We start from the raw sequence: 13,110 nt of genomic DNA on the forward strand, positions 1-13,110 counted from the left end.
TTTTGTTAAGGAAACAAACAATATATGATTGGAATTCTCTCTGACTTGAAAATTTGGTTTTGTTTGCAATAGGAAAACTTAGAAAGTGAATTGAGTTCACTTCGTGCTAACTATGATAATCTGGTGTTAGACTATGAACAACTAAGAAGAGAAAATGAAGAAATGGAATTGAAATTAAAAGAAAAAAATGATTTGGATGAATTTGAGGCTCTAGAAAGAAAAACAAAGAAAGATCAAGAGGTAAAGGATGTGGAAATACGAAACTAAACTAAAACCACACGTTTAAATGAAGTGTCATTCTCTTAAAGGTATTTCTAAGGTTGAGATATTGGGGATCCAACCATTTTCCATATGTATACACAATTTAGAGAATTTGAGAAATAATTAATTCATTTCTATTTTTAAAAGCGTTGAATCATATTTGTTTCACTTGTGCTTATGCCCAAGAAGAAGAAATTAAGAATATCTTTAGGAAGGTTTGGTGAATGTGCCTATTGATGGATTTGTCTTGAAGAAGTTATTTCCTTATAATTTGTATATTAAAATATTTAATTTATTAGCATATCAGAAGTCCTGCCTAGAACGTAGCCATTTCCTACTGAGACCGACATGAATTTTAATATCTTGATGAATGTTTTATATATGGATACTACCTATTAATGGATTTTGTTTTCTTTAGAAAATATTTTCCTAAATAACTAGAACATTAGAATAGCTAGGGAAGCTAATTTTGCACATTTCTTTTTCCATATAAGAAAGTTACTGTGAAAATTAGTATAATTAATACTAAATAGTTTTAATGGAATTTTTAGAAATGAAATGGATCACTTAAATTTTTCAAGTGTGTAGTATTAGGCTACATGTTAAGAGAACGTAATCCATAAACCATCAGACTATGGGGACTTGGTAACTGTCCAGAAGATTCAAGCAATTTCTTAGTGTAGAGAGTCTTTAACCTAAAGTTCATAGACCCTATGAAATTATTCTATAGAATTTTGGAGTGCATATTCAGTTTTGTGGAGTAAGAATCCATAGCTGTTATCAGACTTGTGACGTGGTCCACGAATCCCCTCAAAAATAAGAGCTGGTGTTTTGATGTAGGTAAAACATGAGTTAATTTGCAGCTACTTATTTCTGTATGGAGAGCCCAAAGGGACACAGTTCCTTTTCCTCAGTATCATAGTTTGTCACCTGCTTTTCTTTTTTAAAAAGAAAAAAAAATTCTCTGCCAAAACTATTATTTCTGTTCTACCTACAAATTACATTTACTCCTACATTTCATAGGTATTATATCCTGAGAGGCAAAAGTCTGTAACTTCTCTACAGAGTTTCATTTAATTTGTTTTAAAATTTGTGAATTCACAGAATGTAAAACTTCATGAAAAGAACAGTGGACTTCATAAACGGTTTTATTGAGAGGGGGTGCTCTAGTGTTGTGGTTAAGAGCACGGTCTCTGGAGCAAACTACCTGGAATGAAGCCCTAGTTCTGCTGTTAATTAGCTCACCACCGATTTGAGCCTGTCACGAATTATTGGCAAGGCTTTGAGCAAGTCATCACATCTCTCAGGGCTTACTTTTTTGTGTATCTTCCTCCTTGAAGTTAGATCGGGAGCTTGCCAAGTCCCCTTCTAACTCCAAAATCTCACCTAATTTTTTGTATGTATCTTATAAATAATACGGTATAAAATTACCTTTGGGCATATGTGTAGCAGTAATTTCTCTAATTTTTCTTACATCACTTATACATTCAATTAATTATTAAAAGCAAAGCTCACTGAATTGACTCACACACGAAAAGATTACAAAATAACACAGAATATATGCCTTGAATCTCACATCTCGAGGTTTTTTTTCCTTTTTACAGTTAAGGGGGGAAATAATCCTATTCTCTTTACTTTTACTTGGACACACATTGAAATTCTAGGTTCTGTGAGGTAATCTAAAAGTTTAAGTAATTTAAACTTACTCTGTTCAAAGACAGTTTTACAATATCCATTTCATGTTAAACTACAAATACAAGTGTAGATGTATGCAACAAAATATGTTCTGAAACCTACATTTTGGGGAAAAGTTTAACCAAAACGGAGTAAAGGTCAAATTGCAGCCTTAGGACATGTGGCCATTGCCCTGGTTTCCTAAGGGTTTTGTCAAAAATCACTAAAGCTGTGGATAATTTTCAAGTGGTGATATAGTAATATAAGATGTTTAAATAGTAATTTTAAAGAAAGGAATAAACAAGGTCAAGTATTATCACGATCAGGGAACAAGAGAAATTTCATCTCTCTACCTATTTTAACTTGATTTAATTTTATAATTTTCACAACTTGGAGATGTTTAAGAAGTGAATTAATTATTTCATTTCACCTGCTGAAAATTACAGTTGAAATATGCAATATTTTCTTTGTAACAGTGGATTAACTTGATCATATCGTGTACTTTCTCTATGCTCTGCATCTTAAACAATACATCATTGGGAGAGTATACTCAGCTCTTTTCAAAAGTGACTTAATCTTTTTCTGTTTATGTGAACCAGTACTTAAAATGAAGAGTGATTTCAAATGAGAAGTGGGGGAACTTTCCTTTCTAGATGTTTTCAAAGATTAAGGTTGATTATTTAGTTCTTCATTTCTGACAAATGTGGTTTCCTTGCACAAAAGTTAGAAACAGAAGAAAAGGTAAAAGGTAGAGCCAATTTAAATTATAATCAATACAGATGTCTAAAACTTTGCTGAACAATGGTAACCACTCATCACATATGGCAATTGAGCACTTGAAATGGGGCCAGTCTCAAGTGACTTAAGTATGAAAAAAAGAATATGCAATATTACATTAATTTTTTAATACTGATTACATGAAGAAATAATATTTTGCATATATTAGGTTAGATAAATTATATTAAAATTAATTCTGCCTGCTTCTTTTTACTTTTTTTAAAGATGGCTACTAGAAAAATTTTAATTATAAATTTGGCTCACATTATATTTCTGTTGACTCATGCTGACCTAAAATACGAATGTCAAACCAGCACTAGTCTAAAATCTAAAACTAGTCAGGACTGAATTAGACATCCAGAAAATATTATTTAAACAAGGTGCTATTTTTGTAAGTCCCTTACATTTGACTAGAATTTGCTTTTACTTTTTAAGGACTCATCTGATTATGATTAAATAATTCTCAGGGAAATTATGTTTACCTTTGTTAAACTGTAGTTTACTTCGTTTGAACACAGAAGTTTCTGGTACTCAAATATTTAATGCTACAGATATTTCGATAAAAAGGAAACTTTAATAGAAATACTTGTATCTTTAAGTATTCTTTATACTTTTAGACAGTTGAACAATATAAAGCAATAGCATCATCTTTCCAATATTTCCTGTAGAATAAACCGCAAGGTAATAGTTGATAATGCCATACATATGTCTTTAGCTTTGGTGAACAGTAATAATATTATAAAGGTACCACATGAAACTGTCATAATCCAAACCTAAATTCCAAGTCACAACTCATTAAATAGTATGCCAGTATAAAGCTAGGTGGATAATTTATGGGAAGAGAAAAAAATCTTATAGAATAAATACATTTCTGCACTTCACTTACCCAAAACAAAAATCTATTTAAAGTATGTTTTTTTTAAAAGTTTGATTACCACTCTGTCTTATACAGTGGTGGGTACTAATTTGCTTTTGACATTATTGTAGCTTTATTAACATGACGTAACTGTTTTGGGGGTCATGCTTAGGCTTTTTTCTTATTTGCTTGTTTTGTGGGGTTTGGGGATTTTTTTCGTTTGGTTGGTTGAGTTTGGGTTTTATTTATTTATTTATTTTTAAATAACGAGGTGCTTCATTGCAGTAGCTTGAACAGTTGATCTCTGGTAGTTGAACTAGACTGATCTCCCAGTCTTTCTTATTGTGTTGGGTGATTCTAAAGCGGTGAATGAATGCTATCTTTTTTTTTTTTTTTTTTTTTGCTTTATTAACTATTGGTTTGCTCTGTTGCCTGTTCACATGCTCTTACAGATGCAACTAATTCATGAAATTTCCAACTTAAAGAATTTAGTTAAGCATGCAGAAGTGTATAATCAAGATCTTGAGGTGAGCATTTATGTTGGTATTTCTATTGATAAGGAACAAAAACTATAAAACGTACATCATATGTAATTGAACATGATTTCAGAAAATAGAAGGAATTATATTCTTTAAATATCAACTTTTTGAATTTTACTATCTACCAATTTAAACTATTAAATGTAATTTCTTTTTAATTTCTTAGAATTCAAACCCAATTAAATTGTTTCATTCTCCTTTAATTGTTTTAGGATGAACTAAGTTCAAAAGTAGAGCTGCTTAGAGAAAAGGAAGACCAGATTAAGAAGCTACAGAAATACATAGACTCTCAGAAGTCAGGAAGTATGGAAATGGACTTGTCATACTCATCGGTAAAAATCAGGTTTATTTTATTGTGTCGTCATTTTGGCATTTGTAGTATACTATCATCATCATCATCGCAAATGTTTATATTGAGCCTACTGTGTGCCAGGCATTGTTCTAATTGTTCTAAATATAGTATTTTATTTAATCCTGTCAGTAACCCTATGAGAGAGGCACTATTAGTATCATTGCCATTTTATGGATAAAGAATCATAGAGAGTTAAGGATATTATCCTTTGATTGAATGTAAGTAAGTTAGAGATGAGCTTCCATTAAAAATCAGTAATTCAAAAAATTTTAATGTTTTTCAATTGTTTTATACAAATGCAGAAGTGTATAGTCAATATATTCAGGTAAGCACTTAACATTGATTAGTACCTAGAACTGTAAAACATGTAATTGAGCATGATTTCATAAATTTCATTAATTTCATTAATAGATATTAATGCATTCTCGTTATAATTATGTAACTATTTTAACAGTTTGATATTTTTCAGAACTATAGCTGTAGGTGATTTTAGTTGGTATAAGATCATGGCATTAAATAGTATTGAATGTCATGGTGAAATTAACTTTTTTTTTCTATTTGCTTTCAATCCACCTGATTACTTCAAGAAACTATCAGTTGGATTCTAGTTTTTAACACTTTTTTAAAAAGGCAACAGTTACTAGCTGGAAAGTTTAGAATATTAGTTTCTATTGTTCTTCTTTTGTTTTCATTTGAGTTTTTCAGAGTACTTTTTGTTACCTTCTATTAGTACTCTATTAATGACAAGTGATTCTTTTTAAAAGTGTTCTCATTGTTCTGAGGCCCTGGGAAGAAAGGCACTTTCATATCATCCTGGAGTATCTGTTGATAGAATGGCAAATAGAATTGCCCGTTTTTTTAAATTGTTGTTTATTTCTTTCTCTTTATTCATCCAATTTATTTATTCATTCATGCATGCATGTTTGCATTAATATTTTGCCAAGGACATATGGTTGAATTCATGTAAGTGCAAGTCATGTTGAAATGCCACTTCTTTCTAAAAATGAGACTGTGGATTTTTTTTCATGTATTTATCAGTCATTTGCATTTTCTCCTCTGTGAGTTGCCTGTTCATATCTTTTCTCTATTTTACTATTGGATTATTTATCTTTTTCTTTTTAATTTGTGATTTAACATCCTTAATTTTAACTATTAGCGAGTCACCTGTCATGTTTTGCAGAGAGTAACTTAAAATAAAAATACATAGGAAACTTTAACAGGCTAGCTGAGCAACAATTGTGTTAACCTTTTTAAACAATAACAGAATTATTATAGTACTTCTATACAATGCTTTTATCCTTTTGAAAAATATAGCCAGAATTTTTAAAATATTTTTTTTTTGGCCACGCTGTGCAGGATCTTAGTTCCCCGACCAGGGATCGAACGCAGGCCCCAGCAGTGAAAGCACCGAGTCCTAACCACTAGAATGCAGGGAATTCCCTGAAATATTTTTATTATTGGAAATGTTAATTTTTTTAATCTATTCTAAAAATACATTTGGCAATTCGCATATTTTAACCATTTTTGATTTGTTAGGAATAACATACATGTACGTGTTAAGTCTTTTCCAACTCTAACAAAGTTAGATTTCACTAAATCCTTTTTGTCATGTGTATAGGAAAACACTGAAGACTTAAAACAAATGAAACAGACTCTGCTTGATGCTGAAACTGTAGCTCTTGATGCCAAGAGAGAATCAGCCTTTCTTAGAAGTGAAAATCTAAAGCTGAAAGAAAAAATGGTAAGTTATTTTTGTAATATTTGTAAAAACAATTGCAATGATCAGTACATTTCTGTGAATCTGCAGTGTTTCTCTCAATAGAAAGAACTTGCAAGTACATGCAAGCAAATGGAAAATGATATTGAGTTATATCAAAGCCAGTTGGAGGCGAAAAAGAAAATGCAAGCTGATCTGGAGAAAGAATTACAATCTTCTTTTAATGAAATAACAAAACTCAGCTCCCTTATAGATGGCAAAGTTCCAAAAGGTATTTTATCATTTCATACTTACCTCTTTGCAAATCTGACTTTATACAGAAATGTACCTAAAAGATTTTGCAACTATATTGCAATAAATAATTAAAAATCCATTATTCTCTGGTGTTTTTTAATAGCTTAATGTGAAGTTTTAATGTCATTTGGTATCAGTATTTATAAATGTTTCCTTGGACCTCAAACCATAAGGGTTTAAAAGTTATTTTTCAAATAAATTGAACCCAATCTTGGACAAGGTGATTAACAATTGGATGAGTTGTTTACCAACACTGGCTCTTTCTTTAATAAATTTTATATAATCTGGTTAAATAATCTAACTATGTATGTAATTTAGATTTACCCAACAACTGCAAGCTGTTTTATTTAACTTACTAAAAATTTCCTAGATTTGCTCTCTAATATGGAATTGGAAAGGAAAATTACCCATCTCCAGAAAGAACTGAATAAGGAAGTCGAAGAAAATGAAGCTTTGCGCAAAGAAGTTAATTTGCTCTCAGAATTGAAATCTTTACCTTCAGAAGTAGAAATGCTAAGGAAGGAGGTAAACACTTTTTTAAGCAAACAACTCTTACCTTGAAATAAAAACCTTTGCAATAGTGCCTTAAATATTTTGCCATGTTTTATTTTAAAGTACCAGCCAAGAGACTGTAAATGCCTGACTCAGTTTGTTAGCAATAGAAATATGTCAAATTCTAAGAAAAACCATGAAATGCCTGCTACACCAGAAAGTTAGAAAACACTTTAAAATGATAGATGAGGAATTAAAGGCACATGCTGACTGTGTTTCTACTGAGTGTCCTCCATGCAATCCTTACTAGAACCAGAGATTAGACATCAAAACTTTGAAGGTAAAGTTAAACAGGATAATATATTGTTAAAGAGATGTCACAATAAAAATATTGCCTTTCTTCAGTCAAACCTTTGCTTAATTTCAATGTCTTGAAATTGAGGTGAGGCAGAGAAAGCTTTTTTCCTGAAAATTGCTTAAGTAGATCATATATTGCTAACATAGCTAAGTTTGCTTTCTTTTCCATAGATACATGATAAATCCGAAGAGCTCTGTATAATAACCTCAGAAAAAGATAAATTGTTTTCTGAAGTAGCTCATAAGGAAAGTAGAATTCAAGATTTACTTGAAGAAATTGGGGAAACTAAGAATGACCTAGCAACTTCCCAGTTTAATTATGAAAGCACTGATCAAGAATTCCGAGATGTTAAAAATCATCATATTGAATTTGAGCAAAAGTATAAGATGGTCCTTGAAGAGAATGCAAAATTGAAACAGGAAATAGGAAATCTCTCTAAAGAAGCTCAAGAACTTGGTTTAAATTTGGATGCTTTGAAGACAGAGGTTGGTACAAGACGCCCTCTAGGGAAATGATCTTTAGTCTTAATGGGGTTTGGCTTCCATGTGTACCTCGCAGAATGCTCTGCTTTTCACATTTACTTTTTCTTATCTTAAAGCTCTCTCACAAAACCCAAGAACTTCAGCAGAAAACAACTGAGAATCAAAAAAGGTTAAAAGAAGTGGAAGAGCTGAAGGAACAATTAGAAAGTAGAGATTCTAGGCTGCACACTGTAGAAAAGGAGAAAACACTGCTTACCGAGAAACTTCAACAAACCTTAGTAGAAGTAAAAACCTTAACCCAAGAAAAGGATGATCAAAAACAACTCCAAGAGAGCCTGCAAATTGAGAGGGACCAACTCAAAAATGACATTCAGGATACTATAAACATGGTAAGGTTTTGCCTGATTAAACTTTGAAATCTCAGAGCCTCTTTAAAAACATTACAGGAGCCATCATTTATTATGATCAAGCAATAGCTATAAAATTATTTTCATTGTTTCACATTCTAATGGAAATTATTTTCTATTTCTCTGACAAAGAATATAGACACCCAGGAACAACTACGAAATGCTCTTGAGTCTTTGAAACAACACCAAGAAACGATTAACACACTAAAAATGAAAATTTCTGAGGAAACTTCCAAGAATTTGCATATAGAGGAAAACTTAGGAGAAACTAAGGATGAATTTCAGGAGAAGGTAAGGGGTGTTTCTGTTCAAAGTTTTTATATGCTTGTATATGAGCTTTCTCCTTAACCTCAAACACTTAAGTGCAGAATAGTAATCTCAATCTTATTTATTATTCACAGTGGTAATAACTCAGAATAATTTACACGCTTAAGTCTAATGTCTTTGAAATAACTTCAAATATAACTGCTTACAATCAATTTGAAAAGGAAAAGACAAAAAAATACTAGTTCGGACTTTGAGCTGATATTTTTCTGAGGCCTATTGTAATTTACACATCTTTAAAAGCCCCTCTGAATTCTAAGAATGTAAGAAAGATTCAGTGCTTATTATTAATTATGGCTAAAATATTTGTTTTATGTTGGATTTTGTATACTATATTTGTTTAGAGTTTGCTATAGAATCAATGTATGTATCGTATTTGTGTCTATCTTTAGGGTTTGGACCATAATTTTACTATTAGGTGCTTAAATCTTGCCTTAATAATTCATTCTAGGTAAAATGGTTCATTTTGTCCTGAGACCTTAGGAGAATAACTGCTTAACTAGTTATTCAATTATATATAAGAAAAACTAGGATGCTAATGGTGACTTTTAAAGTGAGGTATATTAGTCTGCTAGGGCTGCCATAACAAAATATCACAGACTGCTTGTAAGCTATATGTTTATCTTCTTTGCAGAAATGTCTGTTCAAGTTTTTCCCATTTTTAAATTGTTTTTTTGTTGTTGTTGAGTTGTAAGAGTTCTTTGTATTTTTCTGGTTATTAACCCTTTATCAGTTATACGATTTGCCAGTATTTTCTCCCATTTCATAGGTTGCCTTTTCACTCTGTTGATTTTGTCCTTTTTTGCACAGAAGCTTTAAATTTTGATATAGTCTAATTAACTTCTTTTTTCCCCCTTTACCCTGGCACACAATATTCCTGCCTTGGAAAATGAGCTTTCTCTTCTCTCTCCCTATTCTTGAGTCCTTCTCTCTTAGAAAAGCATTTTCACTTCCACTATTATCTTGTGTTCTCAGCTTATCTATAATTTGGATCAACCATGGGCCAAAGGTTCTTGACCTTGATTTGAAATTTATAACTTCTACTTTCACAAGGGGAAGGTTTTTTGAATAGTTTTTTTAGAATAAGATACAACGATGTATAACTGCTTTTAAACAAATGAAAAATGCAATCATAGGGCCCCATGAGAAGGAGGCAGTAGAGGAGAAGTGAGGGAAAGGAAGAGTTATACTCACTGGGACCAACTGGCTCCTGTAGTATTATGTTCAGGCTAGAAGCGTCCATGTTGATAAAAGAGTCTGATGGGATTCTCTGGGGCCATTCTGTTCATTAGAGATCTTGAAACCTGGGCTGGAAGTCTGAGATCACCTTGTCCTTGTGATAACCTTGTTCATGCTGGAATCACCCATGTAGATAAAAGAGTGGGTCTGGGAATTTCCAGGGGCCCCTCTGTTCATCTGGGTACCACAGAACTCCATTAAGTAGGTCTATCAGGAATCCCTTGGAGTACCCGTTTTCAGTCCTGCTTGATGTGTCTCTTTGGAAATGCAATTTCTCTAGTGTGTCTCAACAGAAATTAGATTTTACTCATAACCACGGTAGCTGAAATACTTCCTAGGCTGAGTTCAGTTTTGAAATGTACCTTGGGTATCATTATAGAATACTTCCTCTCCATCTGCTTTGTCTTTGTGTATATTCCTTTGTTTAGGAGTAAAGATGCAGGCTTCTGAATTATAATATCTGACAAACTGCTCCCAAAGACTATATGTTCCCCACCTCGTGTATTGGGTTGGCCAAAAAGTTCGTTTGATTTTAAGTAAAAATAAAAGACACATTTTTCATTTTCACCAAGAAATGTATTGAACAACGTCTTCATTGACCAAACGAACTTTTTGGCCAACCCAGTAGTTAGCTCTGTGTGCACCATTGTCAGAAGCTCATGAATATTGCCAACACTAAGAGGTTAACTAAACAAAGTATGGTTTGTCTCTATCCACTTTAGAGAATAGAGCAACTACTAAAAATACTAATTTGAAGATTACGTAGCAGTATGGGAAAATGCATAGGATCTAAGTGAAAAAGAAAAGCTAAAATGAATCCTATATATGTAAATTAATTATGATGGCTATGTTTTAAAAAAAGGTAATGGAAAAAACTGGAATGAAATATTTTAGAACTCTAATAGCGGTTGTGTTGGTGACACTGGATGACATTTTTTTCTCTTTATTTTTCAAATTTTTTTCTAATGTTAATTATAGATTACTATAAAAACTTTTTAAAACATATGTGGCCAGTATGGAACTGAATGTATTTATTGGGCTAGTATAAGGTTATATAGTGACACTCTAATTTCATGCCAACAATTGTAATGTCAGTCTTTATCTCCTTTTACCAAGGAGTTCACGTTTTAAGTTACCTTTGGTTAAGACTTATTTATGGATAACTGAATTTATATAACATGCTTTTCTTAAGCAGTAAATGAAAATTGTATATTAAGAAAAGATGAATTATGCTATTATAATGTGAGATATATTTCTACCAAAATTATTTTGCCCTCTACATGTAATAAAACTCCAGCTTTGGTGAGTATGACTACCTCTGAAAATAAAGATTAATTGGGAATAGGGGGTAGGGAATGATTTCCAGCTTTTAAGGAAAAAAATAAAGTGATAGAGTTCAAGGCGGCTTACTTTTTCATAAAGTCAGGTTAACCCATCATACATGAAGATAATTGTTAATTATCTATAGCTGTCCAGGTAGTTCATGTCAGTGAACAAGCACAAGAGCACACACTCTGGAGCCAGACCACTGGATTCAAAACCTGGTTATTCTTCCCTGGGTGACCTTGGGCAAGTGACCTATGCTCCCTGGTATTGTTTCCTCATCTGTCAAATGGAGATAATACTAGTACCTACCTCATAAGGTTATAGTGATGATTAAAGGTGTCAATATATGAAAATAGTGCCTAGTACATAATAAGTAATATATGTTGGCTATTATTATTATTAACTAAGAAATTCTTCTTTAATGTATTTATATTTTAGATGGTTGGCATAGATAAAAAACAAAATTTGGAAGCCAAAAAAACCCAAGCACTGATTGCAGATGTTGAGGATAATGAGCTAATTGAGCAACAGAGAAAGATATTTTCTTTAATACAGGAGAAAAATGAACTGCAACAAATGTTAGAGAGTATTACAGCAGAAAAGGAACAACTGAAGACTGACCTAAAGGAAAGCATTGAAATGGTAGGATTTGGCACCGTATACTTAGCAATACAGTTTTGTCTTTGTACATTTTAGATTTTTCCAACTTTATTGAGGTATAATTTACATGCAATAAATGTATCTGATGTAAGAGTACAGTCTGATGACTTTTGACAAATGTCTCTACTTGTGTACCCTCCACCTCAGTCAAGATGTGGAATATTCCCATCACCCCAAAAAGTCCCCTTGAGTTCTGATCTATTTGATCCTAATCTTACCCTCTGCCCCATATAGTCACTGTCCTTATTTTTTTTTTACCTTAATCACTTAATCACATTGTTTTCACTTGCCTTTCCCTTCTAGAACGTCATACAAATAGAATCACACAGCATACACCCTTTTGTGTCTTCTTTCTACTCTCCTGCTTATTGCTGGGTAGTGTTCCATCGTATGAACAGGCCACAATTTGTTTAGACTTTATCCTATTGGTAGAAATTTAAGTTATCTCCACTATTTGGCTATTTTGAATAAAGATGCCGTAAACATTCATATACAGATCTTTTTATGAACATTTTTTTTTTAATTTCTCTAGGGTAACTATCTAAATGGAATAGCTGGCTCATAGGTAGATGTATATTTAACTTGATGAAAATTTCCTAGACTGATTTCCAAAGTAGTTGGTACCATTTTACATTCCCATCAGCAAACTAAGAGAATACTGAGGGCTCCACATCCTCACCAACACTTCATAGTATCGGTGTTTTTAATTTTGGCCATTCTATTGGGTGTGTACCTCATTGTTTTCACTTGCCTTTCCCTAATGACTAAAGATATTGAGCATCTTTTCATGCTTATTAGCATGAAATGGCTTATTGGCCATTGTGTATCTTTCTATAAATTATCTGTTGTCTCAGTGATGTGTTATAGATTTCAGTGTATAGGTCTTTTCCATATTTTGTTAAAGTTCTTCCTAAATGTTTCTCTTCTATTTACGCTGTTGTAATTTTTTTATTTCACTTTTAATTATTTGTTGTTAATGTTTGCCAATATTTTCAAACCTACTTTATTTTTTGTTTCTAAATTTAGGGACAATGTAATATGTCTAGATTGAAATTAATATTTTGAGAAGTTTGCTATGGATCATAGTAGAACCTGACCTTTTGTGTAGTTTTCCATGTTTCTTGGGATTGTCTGTTTGGTTAAAATTGCTGAATGTAAATAAGAATACAGACAAAAGTCATATTTGTTTCTCAGTCTCTGGCTTGTGATGTTTTTGTGATCTTGATACTTGAGAAAGTCACTGTTTAAGCTTAATAACTAGGATTAACCCACTTTATGCTAGCAAAGGATGCTGCCATTTTGAGCTTGCTATTAAGCAATGTATAAAACCAAAGTCATTCCAGCATATGAAA

The 13,110-nt window shown here is 32.1% G+C and overlaps 1 protein-coding gene across 2 annotated transcripts in view; it reads left to right on the top strand.

The window, feature by feature from the left end:
- CENPE (centromere protein E) overlaps nt 1-13,110 on the top strand; it is a 72,397-nt gene that overhangs the window by 22,277 nt on the left and 37,010 nt on the right. Inside the window, exons 16-25 of one of the 2 annotated variants that reach the window (XM_061191199.1) lie at nt 73-240; nt 4,021-4,095; nt 4,320-4,439; nt 6,078-6,200; nt 6,282-6,447; nt 6,841-6,995; nt 7,491-7,805; nt 7,919-8,191; nt 8,342-8,500; nt 11,537-11,740. In XM_061191199.1, coding sequence (XP_061047182.1) covers nt 73-240; nt 4,021-4,095; nt 4,320-4,439; nt 6,078-6,200; nt 6,282-6,447; nt 6,841-6,995; nt 7,491-7,805; nt 7,919-8,191; nt 8,342-8,500; nt 11,537-11,740 — 1,758 coding nt within the window. The remainder of the gene's footprint in view (nt 1-72; nt 241-4,020; nt 4,096-4,319; nt 4,440-6,077; nt 6,201-6,281; nt 6,448-6,840; nt 6,996-7,490; nt 7,806-7,918; nt 8,192-8,341; nt 8,501-11,536; nt 11,741-13,110) is intronic. The other variant, XM_061191200.1, reaches the window with a different exon arrangement.

Source organism: Eubalaena glacialis, chromosome 5, assembly GCF_028564815.1.
Source record: "Eubalaena glacialis isolate mEubGla1 chromosome 5, mEubGla1.1.hap2.+ XY, whole genome shotgun sequence".
NCBI lineage: Eukaryota > Metazoa > Chordata > Mammalia > Artiodactyla > Balaenidae > Eubalaena > Eubalaena glacialis.